Source organism: Rhynchophorus ferrugineus, unplaced genomic scaffold, assembly GCF_030347505.1.
Source record: "Rhynchophorus ferrugineus isolate W39M unplaced genomic scaffold, kcgeb_rfMv2 rfM8, whole genome shotgun sequence".
NCBI lineage: Eukaryota > Metazoa > Arthropoda > Insecta > Coleoptera > Curculionidae > Rhynchophorus > Rhynchophorus ferrugineus.
The window spans coordinates 6,344,856-6,364,187 of NW_027472587.1; the positions used below are offsets into that span (position 1 = coordinate 6,344,856).

The 19,332-nt window shown below is 31.3% G+C and overlaps 1 protein-coding gene across 8 annotated transcripts in view; it reads right to left on the reverse strand.

Moving 5' to 3' along the window:
* Positions 1-18,575, reverse strand: part of Mctp (Multiple C2 domain and transmembrane region protein) — a 134,633-nt gene extending 116,058 nt beyond the window's left edge. For 3 of the 8 annotated variants that reach the window (XM_076411698.1, XM_076411697.1, XM_076411695.1), the window contains exons 1-2: positions 18,443-18,574; positions 5,881-6,077 (exon numbers count right to left, since the gene is read on the reverse strand). In XM_076411698.1, coding sequence (XP_076267813.1) covers positions 5,881-6,077; positions 18,443-18,476 — 231 coding nt within the window. In that variant the 5' untranslated portion in view covers positions 18,477-18,574. Of the gene's footprint in view, positions 1-5,880; positions 6,078-10,205; positions 10,273-18,442 lie in introns of those variants that run through there. The other 5 variants (XM_076411701.1, XM_076411700.1, XM_076411696.1 and 2 more) reach the window with 3 other exon arrangements.
* Between the last annotated feature and the right edge of the window lie 757 nt (positions 18,576-19,332).

Below are 19,332 nucleotides of genomic sequence, written 5' to 3' on the forward strand. Positions count from 1 at the left end.
TTAGCAAAATACAACTCCTTGAAGTATGTAAGTCATTACTTCACATACTATTAAGAAATATAGGATTTAGTAAAAAAATAAGTAATGCCGTGTAAGTAAATAATAAGCGGCGCTTAAGTGGTGTAAATATAACACACGAAGAGGTCCAATGGAACTTTAGGACATTTTTTTCTAAAATAATATCAGTTTTAAAAGCATATAGTTATATTAAGGAAGATTTATGCCAATCTTATTTTTCTATACCACTCTTGGCAAAACGCTAATAAAGAATGCAATGATAACAAAAGTTGATGGGGAAATGTAATAAATTAGAATAACATAGGTTTTGTTACTTACAATGTTTTTTTTAATAACTCATTACAGATATATATTATTGTATATGGTGGAAACAGGCGTTGCTTTAATCCTGGAGCTGAGTTAGTGTTTTGTCACTCGTTACAAATAAACTGAATATTTATATTTTATCTAATTTACTTTTTTCTAGAAACAAGCCTACAAATATACACTCTAGAAAGAAACATTATCCACAATAAAATATTCACTTTGTGTTCTGATACACAGTGTTCTGATGGTGACAGTGTTCCTTTTTTGTTGTGCACTTATGATCTAATGTTGATAATTATCAACACAGAGTGATAAGAGCATAAACAGTTAACGATGACTATATAACTAATAAAGGATAACTGCAGAAAATCACATTGTAGAGCGCGAAATATTTATGTGCATAGATATTTTTGTAATAGTTTAGAATATGCATGAGCATTAAGTTAAAATATATGAGGATAGAATTAACACCAAGTGTTTTGCAGATATGGTAAATCTATTAGGGAGAATATAGTGATTATATCTAATTTTATAAAGGAAAATGTATACGGCAGTAACAGAAAATAGTCAGAGGAAATCTAGAGATATTAAAATCACTTAATAAGAAAACACAAGAATGAGATAAACAAGAACTAAACGTAAAAATGTAAATATGCCCTCTAATGAAAGATTTGGATATACTATTATTAATTACATAGATTAGGCGTTCAGGAGATACCACTGCATAAAAAACGTGCCTAGAACTGTACCTCTTCTTGAGGTGTGGAAAGGAATTCAATGTAAATATAATAAAACAACTCTAATTTAGAAACTATTGTGGCTATTTAAATTATTGCAACTTAAGTCCTTCAATAATGTATGCATATATGTACTATAATGTTAAAATAAATTTTACTTTATAACGTTAGTTTTGGTTCATTATTATAATTACATTAGTATTTTATTAGGTCAGAGTCAAAATAAACGAAAACTTAAATTAGATGCGGCGACATTGCATTATAAATTTTGATTAGGTGCATTGGCTGTTTTACCGGAAGGACTATATACATATATATTCTCAATACAAAGCAGGCACATAATATTGGTTCAAGGAACACGAATATGTCCATAACTGCCATGGTCATAATAATTATAAATAGTAATATACATAATTAATTGATGTCACATAAAATAACAATAGCCACGGAGAACTGGCTTAACGTAGAGTGTACAAATATAATTTCATAAATTTTTAATATTTTTGAAGCTTTATTATCCGTCCTAGTTACGAAATTTCCCCATCTTTTAAGAGCCGTATTTTTCATTAATTTTTTAATGTTTTGACTCAAACTTATCACTTTCAATTTACAATTTTCGCCCACGATGAATTAGTTCGGCCTTAACTTTCAATTCTGCGTCTTTACACGCTTTCGTACGCCCTTTGTTTTCGACATCAAATTCATCTTTCCTAAGCTTTTGAATAGATCTAATCTGCAGATTTCCCGAAACTGATTAAAATATATTGTAACGGTAACAGTAACAACAACAGTAGGAGTCTAATCTTACAATGTGGAATTTAAAATCAAACAACTGTACAATACTGTACTCAACTGATATTATCTACTTTTATTAAAAATAGTTTTAGAAGATTTATTTGTACACAATGAAAGAATCACTATAAAAAAGTTAAAGAAAATCCAAACGATGGAGAAATAGCAAGTAGGATGAATACAGTTCTTCATGCTACTAAAGTACTGAATATTGATTGTAATGAAAGAATAAGATACATTTGACTAGTATTGGGAGCTATCGACTGAAGTCGACTATCGACTGTTTAGTAATTGACTACTTTTTACTATAGACTGTTTCAGTCGCTACTTTTGGCTCGAGTGATTTTACTACTTTTTACCAGTGACTGTTTCAGTCGACTGTTTTCAGTCGATATTTTCGGGCTAACTGATTTTGGTACTATTTACTATCGACTGTTTCAGTCGTACATTTAGTTACTGTTCTTGGTTCTACTTGCTTTATTCGACTGTTTTTTAACGTTCCGGCTCTGCTGTCTTAGCAGCGACCTTGACAAAAATGTACCCAATTTATGGTTACTTGACTAATTTTAGGGCAGTAATACCATAGGTAATACTTCGATTACTCTCTCGATTTTTGTTAAAAAATATTTCCATTCAATAATAAATAAAGCATTTATACAGATCATTCAGATCATGTTTAGTTATGTCATGGATTAGTTGTTTTTCTATGATTAGGTATATGTTTAATTTTTATATAGTATTTATCGTTATTGGTTAAGTACATCTTTAGTTTTTAGACTTTGTTTAAGTTCTATTGTACTGTCTATATTTATTATAGTATATTATTTAAAAATAACAATTAACACATTAAAATACAATAAAACATTTTACCTACAGTTAGGACCTACAGTTTAACGTGGGTTCCGAACCACGGTCCTCAGCAATAAGCCTATCGACTGGCGAGTGACCAACTTTAGAAATCATCCCAGAAGACATCTGGTCTTACCTAGCCTGGTTACTGGCGTGACTGGGATCATTTTCCTTGTCGGATTTTACACTCTTGCCTAGAACATTCACAAATATTAAACAATTACAAACATAAATTTACGACCATGCCCCAGCAGGACTCGAACCCGCGGCTATCGCAACAGTAGGAGGACCGTCCCATCGCCTTTATCACTGCGCCACCAAGCCGGCATTTGTCGAGTATTATTCCATTCCTTAGAAAAATTCTGTTTCTTTTTTCAGATCCACAGAACATTCAAATATAAAAGTAATTCTACTTCGTTTAAAATTAAATTATAAATTACATGTTATGTATAATTATTATAATAGTATTTAGTAATTATTTTTTCCTTCTCCTTTTTGAAGTTAATTCGTGAAGGAATTTATACACGATCTCCGTCTCTCTTATACTACCGTCCGAAAATATAACCACATATAATTAACCACCCAAATAATTATCTCCGTCCTTTCCTCTCTCACAATTTATACAGGAAAGGATTCGTAGATATTCGTCTAACATCACGAATTGAAAAAAAACAGTCGCACCTTGCATTTGACTACCGACTATTTCGACTGTTTTCAGTCGATAGTTCCCTAGCTCTACATTTGACTAAAAAAATAGTATAAATACTAGCAAGTACTTATATAATTATTTCATAATTATATAAGAAAGGCTAGAAAGGTATATTAAATATAATCATATTCATATAAGTTTTTAGAAGGAGACCTGATATTAAAAAATAAGCTTAAAACTAGAAATTAAACATGTAACTTAACAGGTAAATCAAAATTAATTCATTAATTTGTATCCTTCACATCTCTTCGCTATCTCTCTATAAGTTTCGCAATTCATTGGCTTCGAATAATGTTGGTTCCTCAGAAGCTTTTCAACAAGTGAAGTGCTCAACGTTTTTGAATACCCGTAGTCGCATTCATTGTCTTGTTAGTATCTCTCACTTTAGAATACAAAAAACTGACCAATATCGACCTGCTAATATTGCCGCCGTTCTAGCTTTACTATGCAATAAATACAGGCAACGATTTTGTTTATTCAAATAACCATTAATAGCACAAAATGGACAGTAACAACTAAAAACAGCAGCTGTTAAAATTATTACGGTAATAATTTAACTAATACAAAGGATATTGACATGGGCGCTTGAAAGGAATATTTTTCAAATAATATTTCACGGAACTCAATACTGAGAATTACTGCAATTCCGACATGTTTTGATGTCCCCGTTAACAGCTAATCTGGAATAAGACAATTTAGATTAAAAGGGTATTCTATTCTATAAATTTGAAAAAAATCGCCAATGTCCAATGTTTAACGCTTCAAGAATATACTCTTAAGAGGAATTTTATACGATAGAAGTATATATAGAGAACGCTTGCATCAGATTTCAAGTAAATCGATTGAGTAGAACTTGCACCTTGCAGAATATGCACTCTCTCAAAAAAAGTAATACCGAAAAACAGGGTTCAAAGTTTATGCCGCGTCGTATCGTATAGAATATTTAAGCTTAGAAAATATAAAAAATAAAACTATTTTTCCAAATTTCTAGTCTAGGATACCTCCTTGAAGTATCCCAAAAATAACAAACGTTATTCGTATAAGTGCATATTACTAGGCGATACTCCAGCATAGAATAAACCATAGAAAAGAATAAACTATATGAAACTATACTGTCTTTCTTTTCTAATGGCGGTACATTATTTTCGAATCGATCTGTACAGTCGATCAAGTCAATAACAACAAAATCTAGGATATTTAGATTTTGTGTTACGTTATTAATATTTCTATAGTCACAATAATTAAATTGTTGTGTTATTCTTGGTGGTTTAACATACATTGGTTCTAAAATATGGAAGAACAAGGGTAAGTGCAGTATGTAAAGTTACATTTTTAAAAGTTATATAATCCAAACAGCATCAATTTTATTTATAGTGGGAATGTTAGCTGCCAAATTCATAACATATCATTTTCAACGATATCGAATAAGTATCAACATATGCCAAAATTTAATGATAACAAGAACAGAGAAGAAAATGATTCCTGTTGTATCGGAAGTAGTCCTTCTGTCATTAATGAGGTCCATCAAGAACAGTAGCAAAAATTGTAGTAACTGGTAATAATTAGATATTTATTTTAAACATAATGTATTTTAGTAATGATTTCAATTTTATTTTATAGGTAAGATATAGCTATAATTTGTTGAGTGTGAAAATCGAAGAATGTAAAATTCAGAGAATCAGAGAAGAAGAAATTAGATAGAATATTGCTAAAATGCAAGAACGGTGTACAGTGATACTATGCAATGATTAATTTGCTAACTAAAGTAGACCTGGATCAAATAAACAAAATATAAAACTATCAACGACACCGATGATCTAGTGACAAGGAAAATACAATGCATTATTATATAAGAGTATAGATAAGATGATTGTTTTGTAAAAATAATGATGTATGGACTAAGATTTCTTTGAACTTAAAAGTACGATAATCCATTCATTTTAACATAGGCTAGTACATGTACTATATGTTAATCGAAATCTTGAGTTAGCCAATTATCTAATAGGATTTATATGTTATTAAGAATAGTAGCGATCATAGTTTAGAATTTCACTGCTTTCAAATATATAGATCTTAACAATTTAGGTCTTTTATGGTGTGTGTATTTATATGGTTCTTGGAGTTCTTGTTAATTGTTTAAATATGTAAATTAATTTAGATATGGTGTTTTTATAAAATTAGAAAGGCCTATAAAAATTATTTTTATTATATCGTTTTATTCAATACTTTTTTAAATAAAATGTATTATTTAAAAAATATTACCATTTTTACCAACCTATTTTCCTGCTGTATATATATATATATATATATATATATATATATATATATATATATATATATATATATATATATATCTTCAATATTTTTCAAAGTTCAAGGTTATTAAACAATATATTATAATAATAACGTAAAGACTTGTAAATAATATTTAAAAGTATTTAAAAGTTACTATAAAGCATATAGACTTACTTTCAGTTGAGCAAAGAAACTGTGCGCTTTTTGATATACAGAGATATGGGAATGTTCTGGTGGTGCTGCCGATCTGGGTCTTGCTTCCGGCATCTCCCTCGGGCTGCTCAACTCTGACGCCGATTTGCTGAGGTGTTTACCGACCATGTGAGATGCGGAGGCGATCGAATCGAAATCATTTATTTCTAGAGTTCGCTCTGAAACAGAACATCAAAATGTATAAATCATACAGATACATATTACAGAGTTAAAATAATGTAAAAAAATTATTATACAAGGACATATAGCATACTAGAACAGTTATATACCAAAATTAGTCAAGAGGATAACTAAACAGAGCGTCTGATTATTATGTACATAACATATATAACAAATTTTCCTTTTCCCATCTTCTTATGAGTACAAATGGGCCATTTTTAAATGGCCATTTTAACAATCAGGCTTTATCACTGGAGTGATCCACTTACTTAATTTAAGATTCAAACTACAGTTCTCGACACTAAATCAACTAATTTGTCGACCGAGTAACCGACTTAAAGACCAACTAAAGATATCTCCGATCCTATCCGGCCTTGTTATTGGCCTAGCTGGTATAACAGCTCAATTGAAAGTACCCGGCCTGACCATTGATGGCGCTACTAGAATTAAATCCATATGTTTTCTAGCTAGCCCTAACCTTAAAAAGTTCCGTGTATAAATTTGACAGCTGTCGGATCATTAGTTTGTGAATTATAGCATTTTGAGTGAAGCAACTTTTGTTATTATGACAAAAATGGATACAAACGAATATCGAGTGTTGATAAAATATTGTTTTTGAAGGGAAAAAATACAGTTGAAGCAAAAACTTGGCTTAGTGCCAAGTTTCCGGATACTGCCCCAGGAAAATCAACCATCAAGGGATTGGTATGCTAAAATTAGACGTGATGAAATGAGCACCAAAGGCGGTGAACGCAGTTGACGCCCAAAAGAGGTTGTTACCGACGAAAACATTTAAAAAATTAACAAAATGATTTTGAATGACTGTAAACTGAACGTGTACATCATATCATTCACGAATATTTGAATGTGAGAAAGATCTGTGCGAAGTGGGCGAGCTGACTTTTGACTGTGAGCAGACTGCCCTTGATGAACCCGCTCCAAAGTGTGGAAAAACGCAAGAGTCGACTGGCAAGGTTATGGCGTCTGTATTTTGGTATGCGCATGGAATAATTTTCATTGACTATCTTGAAAAAGGAAAGACCATTAACATCGATTATTACATAGAGTTATTGAACCGTTTGAAGGACGAAATCGCCGAAAAACGGCCGCATTTGGAGAAAAAGAAAGTGCTGTTTAATCAAGACAATGCATAGTGTCAGAAGTTATTGAAAACGAAGGCAAAATACGTGAATTGGGCTTCGAATTGCTTCCTCATCCACCATATTCTCCAGATCTGACTCCAGCAACTATTTCCTATTCTCAGATCTCAAAAGAATACTCAGTGGGAAAAAATTTTCGTCGAATAAAGAGATGATCGACGAAATTGAGGCCTATATTGAAACAAAGGACAAATCGTACTACAAAAATGGTATCAGAAAGTTGCAGGGTCGCTATAATCGATTTTGATTTCGGAAAATAATTTTGCCGAATAAATATGTCTTACTATGGTAGGCTGGGGACTTTTCAATTGACCTGTTAGATGTTATTTAGTAGATTTTTACATTCTTGCCTATATACAATCAAAAACATAAATTAAAAATATCCATGAATTGGAAGTTGGAATCATTTCAACCGTCTGACCACTGACCTACCAAGCCGGTCGACTAAGAATTATAAACCCCAACGGTGTCTGAATAGATCATGTGTTCATTTTATTTTATAATTAATACAGAAGAAAAAATATTAATACAAATATATTTGAGAAAGAGAAGATATCATCATCAAGACTACTTTCAGTCCGTACTGAAGAAGTTTTTTATCAAACCTTCTAAACAGCTTTGCCAGTTGAGGATCTAACCTTAGTAAACTTTGCAAGTATTTCAAATACAAGGCTTGAGGTAAACTCTAAATGTCCTACTGCGAGAAAATTTTATATAACAAATTATTGTGTTATATTCAAAATACCACAAATGGAGCTTGCCAAGAAACAAGCTGAGAAGATCAAGTAGGATTTAGACCGATTCGCGGTTCTATAGATAAGATTTTCGCACTCTTACAGTTTGTGGAGGAACGCATTAGACAGTTCTATTGATTCCACGGTACACACTAGTTATCACTCGAGCAGCTTTAGAAGCTGAACATGCATGGAATATGAACATTAACAAACTTTTTAACTGAATTGATGTTCTTTGATGATAGCTCATATATTAACGATATATATTCGCAGATACAAATATATATATTCTTCACGATATATCTCGCATTGTAAATCCATATCGCTTGAAAATTGATGACGAAATGGCCAAGGAGTTGACAACTAACTGATTGCAGGCTATTATAAATATCAAGGACAATCAAAGATTGACAAAGAGCAGAGGCAGGAGTTCAAATAATTGGGGTATGTAATTCAGGAGAAGAAAATACTATCTAGGAAGAAGTTGCCTGCAGAAGCATGGAAATATTAAAATCAATCTTCCGTAAGGAGATTTGAACTATGTAGCTTATCATACCGAAAAAAAGTCTACAGGTTTCTCTCCAAGATTGTATTAGAAACGAAATGATTCGATCAAGATGAGGCAATAAACGCAGTGTTGAGAAACAAATCCGGAGATACAGATTGAAATAATGTGGACATGTAGGTTGAATGAAGGATAAACGAATTCCTCATAACCTTTTGAATAGGAAATAAATAGAGCATCGAGTCTAACATTGTCGATCAATATTGGCAAAATTTGTTATTAGCGATGATTGTTAAAGTATATTATCAATCATGAGGATCAATGACAGTGCATTGGTTGAGAAGTTAATATTTTTCAATAAGTAAATCAACGATTTCCTCGCAAACTTCCCCTTCCCCTTTTTGATTGTTGCTTCAATGACGTTATTCATCAACTTTTTCAGGGCGACTCTTGTTCCATTGCACAGTCGAGGTTGATTATACTAACGTATTACATTATTAACGTATTTAAATATTTTAACGCCTTGCAATTTTTACAAATTATTGCCATTTCCCCAACTGTTACCGATTTGTCGGCATAATAATCCATTGCCGCATCATAGTGGAATGCAGCTCGTTCCACGATCACTGGGGCACTGTGTCTGCGGAATCGCTCAATTTTATTATGTCGTGCTCGCTGTCGTTGTGTTTGATGTGCACGAACTCGTTGCATTCTAAGCCTATCTACTTCATTCTCACTCTCTAAAGAATGCTATTCTGACATAACAATACGACTATTTTCTTAATCATCATTGCGGTTAGCACGTGAGGTAGCTCTTCGCATATTTGATTGACTGCGACGACTGTGTTGACTGTAAGTCAGGTCGTCTTCTCCTCGGCATCGTAAATTGTAATTAATAAAAGTGAGGAAAGTTCTCGCGCACTTAGCAGTAAAGTGTAAGTAACACAAAAAATCAACAAAAGAAAGACCACATAATTTAAAATGTCACTATCATAAAGGATCGCCGAAGTTAAGAAAGTTTACGCGCACGTAGATTGTCGGATTCCATCCTCGACATCAAAGAAAAAACAAAATTGTTGTTTCTATTTAATTTCGAGCATTTTCATATTTATTCACCTTTTCAACCTCCTCTGGACTTCGAGACTAACGAACAACGATTATATATATATATATATATATATATATATATATATATATATATATATATATATATATATGTATATATATATATCTATATATATATATATATATATATATATATATATATATATATATATATATATATATATTTATGCCAAAGTTTTCTCCAGTTAAATTTTTGACGAGAAGGAATTTATTATAGTCAAGATTTATCGGCTCATACTCATGCAAGCGCTTCAAAATCAATGAAATAATATTATTCATAATATCAAATATATATTGACAATATTTGTCAAAAAAGTTACATAATTTCATATCAGTTAACTTACAATAATTATATAATAATAAATAAATAAATTGTTAAATATTTTGGTTTAATTAAAATTTCATAATATGTAATTAAGACTACAGCATCAACGGTTACAAGATAAATATTTTATCCAATTATGCCTCAGTAAATATGATATATAAACATTAACAAAACCATAACCTTAACATTCATGACAAGCAATTTAAAAACAAAGATCAAATAAGTTGATATATATGTATTTCCACTTTTACTTGATACTTATTAAATAGTTTACTTACATATTGAAAAATGGTACAGCCTTAATATAATAAACATTATAAAACTGCACAAAAATTGCTAAAATTGTTATATCACTAACTTTGTACTTTACGAAAATGTATTCATATTTAAACGTGTAGATATTCAAAGCAAACCATAATATAATAGATATTTGAATTTTAAATCAATTTTGCTTAATATACATGAGTAAATGCACTAAATTTCCCAGACAAATGCTGATATATATATATATAAAATATATATAGAAATAAAATGTCTGGTATCACGACCAGACAATATGCGATAGCGATAAAACTGAACAAAAATAGAAATAAATGGATCAATCTGATTTTTGAACGGGCACTAGTCCATAACCAATCCATGCTAACAGTAAAGAGATAACAAAAAAATCAATTGAGGTCGCGTAAGCTTTTTCCTGTACAAAAATGTATGCCAAATTTTGTCTAACACAGATTAGATTAATTTTTACAATATGTATGTAACAAGACATATTGAACAGCTAAAAATAACAAGCCCCAATAAAGAGGTTAAATCAAACGAATAAAACAAGGGTCCTAATCGGAATATGTTTGAATAATAAATCACTCGTTATCATGTATAGCGGATTTTTTCCTTCGTTCTCTTTATGTTAAATCCGTCGAAAACTTCTAACATTACTTATTACAGCTGAGTGAGTACCTTTAATTATATACTCAAAAAAATATAGACTAGTGTGACTATAGGGTGTACAAGTAAAATTACATTAATTTTGTTGATATAAAGCTATATTTACAGAAGTTAGTCAAATGTATTTGGTCTGTATAATGAAACATGTTACGAGGGAAATGAAGTAGTATAACTGATGCATATAACGAGTATAGGACATTTGATAGTCAATCCAAAGAAACAGTGAATTTACATCATAAAGGTGTTTAATGAATTGCCCGTCGAAATTTATAAATTCATTTTAAAATCAGACAATATTTTCCTTCTCATTTTATTCCAGCTAACAATTATAATGTTATCTGATACGTTCAAACACGTAAACGAATGAGCCTGCAAAAGTCTTTCGGTTGTCAAATGTCCGAAAAACTCTAGGTTAAAGGAAATATATAGGAAACTATAGATTATAACATGATTGAAATTGATTATACACTGATTGAAAATTCCGAAGCCAGGCTGAACAGATTGCGTCTCTAATTATTTATTTCGAACAGCAACGAGATAATGGAGACCCCCTCTTATCAGTAAAGTTCGTTAGAGAGGCAAACATTTTTATTGTTAAATATTAAATTGTCAAATTTTTTATAGAAAATATTTTTAGTGTGTTATAGCTGTATTGAATATCAGTATGGGCACGATCATTAAAATATCTCAAAAAATTAAGAATATAATCTTACATTTACCGAAAAATGACGGTCCTCATAACGAATCAAGATCAGCTTGATATTAACTTTATCCGATATCAAATATATGAAGTGTATAAAAACAGTGAGTAGTTTTTTCAATATTAACATAATTTAGTACAATTATTTCAGAAGAAACTGCTTGGAAAGTATCCGTATATAGCTTAAATATATGGTCTTTAAAGCATGTAGAACATCCCTTCGTAAACTGTTGGGTAATATAGGATTTAAATGGTGTAAAGATAATCCACGAAGAGGTATAGTGAACTTCCAGACATTATTTTTAAAAGAATACAATTTTTAAAAGTATATAACAAAATCAAGGAAGACTTATTATTTCAATTTGTGTATTTAGATGAGACATGGATATTTCAGAATGGGACATTCTACATTTTTTCATCAATAAAAATTGATGGAAAAAAGTAAACGTTGGAATAACAATTGATCAGGTATTTAAGTCATAACATTTGTTAATAATTCATTATAGATATAGAGTTCCTGTTCTTCTTAGAATGGTTGAGTCAGAATAGGTAATAACACCTTTGGTTTGAATGAACTTGATCAGACACATTGAAGAAGAAATTGACAAAAGATGAAATCGTGAAAAAATGTTAGATAGATTGGAAATTAACAGCTTAGTTATTCAGTTGAATTAAACTCTCTGAACGTGGAATTATGATTCAATACTGCCAATTAAGAAGACGGAGCGACGATAATGGAAACAATTAAAGGTGAGTATATAATTAATATACAGTAATTGTAGGAAGTTACAATACAAGTGTGAACGATTTATGTGCATAGATATGTATGTAATTGTGCAGAATTATACATGAGCATTAGGTTAGAATGTATGAGAAGGGGGTGAATTTTCAGAATTCAGTGATTAATCAAAAATAGCAATTAAATTAGTAGTAATTATCAAAAATAATGTACACAGGTAGCAACAGAAGAAACAAAAAATACGGTGATGTGAAAATGACTTGACAAGTAAACACTCCCTCGAAGGAAACACGAACTAAACGTAAATAAGGACAATATGCTCCTTAATGAAAGTAAAATATATTGCCTAGATATTCAATTATAAATTAGGTAGATTAGGCCTCGTAAAACTACATAAAAAACACGTCTAAAACTCTAACTCATGAGTGATGTGGAAAAGAGTTCAATATAAATAAAATAAAACAACTCTAACATATAAACTAATGTAGTAATAATTAACTATAGTTTAAATTATTCGATAATCTATGCATTAGATGTACTATAATGTAAAAATAAATTATATTTGAAACCATTTTTGTTTCATTATTTTATTTAGACTAGAATTTTATTATACGCCAAAGCCAAAATATACTATACGCCAAAGCCAAAATATACTAAAATTTAGAGTTGATACGGCAACATTGCGAAGTTTTGACATCACCAATGGGGATGACATAGGTTCACTGCTGCTTTGGATAGACTATATTTAAACTTTTCTGTATATTACTGTGTTTGATGCTTGGATGTATTTTGATCAATGACACATATTTGTTAAACAACATAATTTAACTGTTTTCCGTGTGGTATTAGTGAGTTATTCAGTAGGCACTGGCGCTATTCAACATTTACTACTTCTGCTGCCGAAGCCCATCCAACTCTGTTAGAAAGTTATGGTGATGCTGCTCTATCACATCCAACTTTTCGGTTTTGATTTTAATGATATAAAAGTGATGATTTTAATTTCAGTAGCCTTGCGGACCAAAACAGTTCGAAAACAATGAATTTCAAGACTTAAACTGGATGTAACCCCAGCTCTGACTCTCAAAAAAAATTGTTGTCAAAAAAAAATTCAGACAGGTTAGCAATTGATTACGTTTACTTTTAAAAGACACAGAAGAAAGGAAAATGTCATTTCGAACTATCTTAACATGACGGTCTCATTACTTGGCAGGTGAAAAATAAGACTTTTCTATAGCCTATTGTGACCGGCAATAAAAATTAGATCAACTGCAACAATACTAAGCGCAAAGAGTCATGGGTTAAACACGGAGAGTCATCCATATCGACACCGAGATGGTACATCCATGTTCAAGTAATTTTGTTGTAGATATGATTGTATTAGAAAGGCATAGTGTTTTACGAGCTACTAAATTCAAAGGTCTAGCGACGTCAATTGAATAAACTGAATAAGCCATTGTTGCAAAAAAGACCACTAATATCGAGTAGTATGTATAATGACAACGCTCGATCATACGCACAGAGATTTTTTTTCTTTTACCAGATTGACCAGCTAGAACCAAATGGTCTTCGGCTGATGTCACTTCGGGTTCGGGGTATGATAGTTTTGCGGGTGACAAAGACCTTGGGTTACGACTGGGATTGTCATAGTTGGTTAACTAGCGAGGTTTGTGGATGGGTAGGGATTTTATCAAGGTGTTGTGGTGTTCTAAGGTTCCAATAGAGAACCTTAGAACCTTACACTGAACATGTTTATGAAATTTTTCACAAACGGTATGCCTGATTCGAAGTGTGTATTGAGGTTCCTCATAAACCATGGGACATTGAGTAACGCGCGGACTTTTTGGATTGGAACATTTGTAGTAGCTCAAGTTGCCTCTTAGAGACATACCTGTACCACACCTGTGATTCGTTGAGGCAGCCTGGAGGAACAGAGAAAACAGAGACTTAACTTTATAGGAAAATTTGGAGAAATATATATATATTAAAAAATAGATAGTAAAAATATTGGCCAGAGTATAATCCCAAAGTATATTCAAATAGAACATTGTCAAAAATAATAAGGTAGATGTGACTACTCTACAAGTAAATCTGTACCGCAAAGTGAATCAACATTTGAATAGTGCCAAATTGTATTGTAAAAATATGTTTATTAAAGTGTCATCAATTTTTTAATCGGTTAATTTATACAAATCAATATATTGTGGCATGACAGTTTGGATATTTGTTTTGGAACTATTAAAAATCATGGAGTGAAAAATATACGTGCCTTAACAATTATGAAAAAAAAAGCTCTGCGAAAAAACATTTCTGCTTATAATTTATTATGGCTAACTCTGAAGACCAAGATGAAGAGGAGAGGCAAGACAAATATTTCTTGGCACACTTAGCAACTCTGCCAAAATTCTTTTATTATATCATGCATAGGTCTTAAAGATATCTACTTTATTGTATTCCTAGATTTTATCATATCAATAATGTCACATTAATTTGACACATGTTTTTTAAATATAAAATTTAAACATTTTCGTTGTAATTTTTGAACAAATGTATATATTGTATTTATATTTTATAGGTTCATATTTACAAATGCATAAAAACGTTTAATGTTCTTATTGAGTTGTATTTAATAAATTATTTTCAGGACTTTCATTGATCTATAAAATGTCACGTGCCGCACCTGCATGACAATTTTTATCAAAAAACAAATCAAATTGGACGTAGCTCTTTTTTTTTTGGACTCTCTATGACTCTATGATCATAATACGTTACAACAGTTACGAAAGACATACTGTTGTAGCTCGCTAGCCACAAAGTTCATACTCACCAAACGTAGTAAATATAGTGTTTTTTAATAGAAAACATAGGATAAGAAAATATTGGGAAAAAGATATTTTTAATTAAAATATGTTTGTCATTTTTCTCAATAAATGTATTTATAAATTAAAATAATATATCAAATGAATGATAAAGGGTTTAAATTATTATATTTATTTCCTTTCCTCCTTCATTAGAATACTTCATCAATAACGTATTTTATCGATCCTAATATGGTTTCCCTTCATTTAATCTAATTAATCAACAAGGCCAAAATTACCGGAATACGATGTTATAACTGAAAAGCTCTATTAGAAGAAAATGACCAATCCCCACCAGAACAAAAACATAAATTAGTTCTCGCACAACTAAAAGCGCTTTTCTGGTCATTCGCTGTTACAAAATTATACTCATTTATCTTCCGTTTTTTTTCTTGAGTTTGACGTTTTGTTAGATATGTGAGGTATTCATGATAATAATTATATTAAATATATCGATATACAAAGGTTGGACAAAATAATTAGATATGCTGACATATACATTGCTTTTGAAGTAATTAAAATTTTCTACGTAATAGATTCATAATGCCTAAATAGATTCCAACGAAATGCTGTCCCATTCTTGTACAAAAACGTCCGTTAATTACTTCTATTATATTGGAGATAGAAACGTACTCCTATAGTATAAGACCATCCATGATGGATTCAATTATGTTAAGGTCAGGTGATTATGCTGGTTAGGGTAAATGTTTAATAATATGCTGATACTCTCTAAACCACTACTAAACCCCTTTGACGTTAGTAAGAACTTCATCATTGAGGATTTCGAACGAGTGACGCCACCCGAATCATAATGAACCTCTCCATACTTGACTGTAAAAAACAGACAGTACGAATCATAGACTTCTTTTGAGGATGATACATAAACTCAACCGATTGTTTGACGCCAACTGAGTGACGAACAAGGTGAATTCTTTCACTAGGATATAAAACAGGTAGAAGGATGTTATCAAGAAAGATAGAATGCTAAAAAGTTAGCAGATTACTGTTGGTTGTAACGAAAGGGGATTCTACAGTTCACAAGAGTAAAAGTTGATATTTCATCATTTTCTTTCTTAATATATGGCTCATATTTTCTATTGAACACTTAAACCTGAGCTGTTTTGATTCATTGTCTATTTGTAAATACATATTACTGTTTTTTATAAAATTAATAATACATATAAATATATATGATTTAAAATTTTCATACTGTCTTTGTTTATTTATAGTACTTTAATTTATCATAACTTTAAAATCGTACGTTTGTAAAATCGGTTTATGTTTGACAAAAATAAGCCGTTTTATTTAATGTTATAGAACAAAAAAGAGTTGTCACACAGTGTAATTTATCAGTATTACTACTTTGTCGGTGAAATTGTCTTAAGACTTCCTTAAATAGTCATTAACACAATTTAACATAGAAAAATTATCTAATTCTTGATATTTTTTTAGATCAGAGATGGTAGAATAAAGTTAACAAATTTAATTTTTTTTGTTGCAAATTAACAGATAGAGAGTATGAGAGACAGGGAGGGAGGTAGAGAGAGGAATAGACAGATAGAGAGAAAATCATGTTAGCATATTTAGATTAATATTTTTGAAAAAATCACATTCACAGTAAATTCATCACTATAGTTAAGAATGAGGTCTAACAACTGCTTAGAGTTCATAAACCGACTGAGGTTTCCAGTTTGTTTACTAATTTACGTAGTTATTGCATCTAAGCTCGTAAAATAATAACCTCAGATCATTTTTGTAAAATGTCTCTAAGCAACTAAGCAGCAAAACAATGCACATCTCAAGAAGCCATATTGAAGTTAATGAATCAAAGTAGATTTTGTTGCAACATCCATCATATTTACCAGATTTCGCTTCCGCTAACTTTTACCTATCTAGCAATTTTTATGGAAGAAAATAACAGTAACAATGAGAGTGTATTTCGGAAATCAGTACAAAGTTCACGAACAAGTATATTTAAGTTCAAATAGAGAATTTTGATTAGCGAAATGTATTCGTGATTTTAGTCAAAATTTAGTTTAAAACATAAAATAGTGTTTTCATATCGACAAGACGTATGGTTGAAAAAAACAGTAGGTTTGATCAAGCTATCCATGAAAAGCAATTCCTTTTGAATTCGTTAAAGACTTATTTTAAAGAATTATAGCATATTATTGTCGTGTGCTATACATTTTCCATCAAAATTCATAATTCGTTTCAAAGATTGCTCGAGTTCGTATCATTTCAGTAAAGATTCGCGTATGAAAACTGGTCCCATTAAATATGTCAGTGTTAACTCATGGGAGATTCATGTATCGACATCCAGCTTCTTTTCAAATATATTTTTAAGGAAATGGTTCAAGACCGATTTATTTTCCTTTGTCTACGTTAATATTTTAAAGAATCATCATCGACTTTTTCAACGATTCGGTGTCCAGGAATAGATTCTAAATGACATTGAAATTTTAAAGGAAACGATAACAAGCAAACTAATGTTCGTGTAAGCAGTGATTGCCATAAATATACGCCAATCTTGAATGAGCCTACACTGAATTTTTCCTTTTTCTGAGGTAAAAAAGTAATATATAAAAAACGACGCTCCCATTTTATCTAAAATGTTCTATAGACTTTTACCTTTTAAACGTGCTAGATGTGTGGCTTCACTTAATAAGCATTACTAGAGAATTATTAGGAAAAATCTAAATTCCACAAGCTCAAAATAACTTGATTATTGTCATTTGACAAGATAATTATTTCATTTAACCACAAATTTGATAAACAATGCTTTTTACTCCAAATAATAACAAAATTAAAATAAAAAGTAAAAGAAAATTCCAATTTGTCTAATGAAAATATGAACTATTTGAACATATTTAATCCTTATTATTATCGTACATCCTTAATTTGACATATAATGTATTTGACACCAGTATGACAAGTGACATACTTGTTCAAAATATTTATTATACTATAATAATAAGCAAAATAAAACCTACTATATTATTATTATTATTATATTGCAACTAAATACAATTATCATAAAGATATAATGAATAAAAGTTTTACAAAAAATAGAAACCAAAACCAAGAAAAAATTTTAAAAATTTTTTGTTACAATCACCTGTTAAATGAAATATTTAATCAGTTTATTGCTTCTAAATTACATCAGCTTCGCAATCAAAAAGTAATTATCAAACATAAATGGTAAACAAAGACGTAAAACAAAGCGTACTACCAAAGGGCGATTAAAAGTAATGGAAAAAGTAGGGATGATCTTACTGGATGGCTGATCACAGTATTCAGACGGAATCATGTTTATTGTTTTCCTTATTCTTTAGTCGGAATAAAATCACAAATCACTCGAGCGACTCGGTTAAATACACGGAAAATTAACCAGTATCCGTTCCCGTCGAATCCCAACGCTGCGGAAAACAACAACGAATCCCAAGAACCATGGTCGGCAGCATCAACCATCAAAGGTGCATCAAAGCCGTGCAAACGTGACGAAAAGTGAGGTTAGGAAATGACAGGGGGACCGACATATAAACCCGTCAACCACCCGCATCGTACTGGCGTCCGTCGTCCTCCCGAATATCGATTTCCACGGGGAAATCAGGATGGAGAACGACGGAGAGGGAATGTGGCGACCAAAGACCGGTCGTTCAGTTTGCCTTGGCATGGAAAAAAGTTCGAACCGCACATTTTTAACGAGAGATGCGTGTTTGCGAGTATCAAAACTGCACCGATAGGGGATGTAACGTGAAAACGGGCCGTTCAAATCCGATGGAAATTAATTCACAGGACGTTGGCACTGGCGCGGAGTCACGTGACCACTGCAGGACAACGTGGCGTGAGAACCAACCGCGTTCATTGACATTCGGGACCACTGAATGGGCAAACGGCGGGAAGTATTGTCAATCCGAAGAACTTTTGAAGATACGCCATCAAGAAGTTTAATGTTTTGCCTGCCGTAATTTGTAAATTCGTTTTAGAAACAGAAAATATTTTCCCTCTCATTTTGTTCCAGTTCCACAAGGTAGCGTCTTAGAACTTGAACAGAAACAGTTACGAAAAGAACCACTTCTTGGAACCTTCGCTGACGACACAATTATTATGGCAAAAGATATATCTCTGCCTAGGGTAATAGAAAAAGTGTAAGTGGCAGTCAA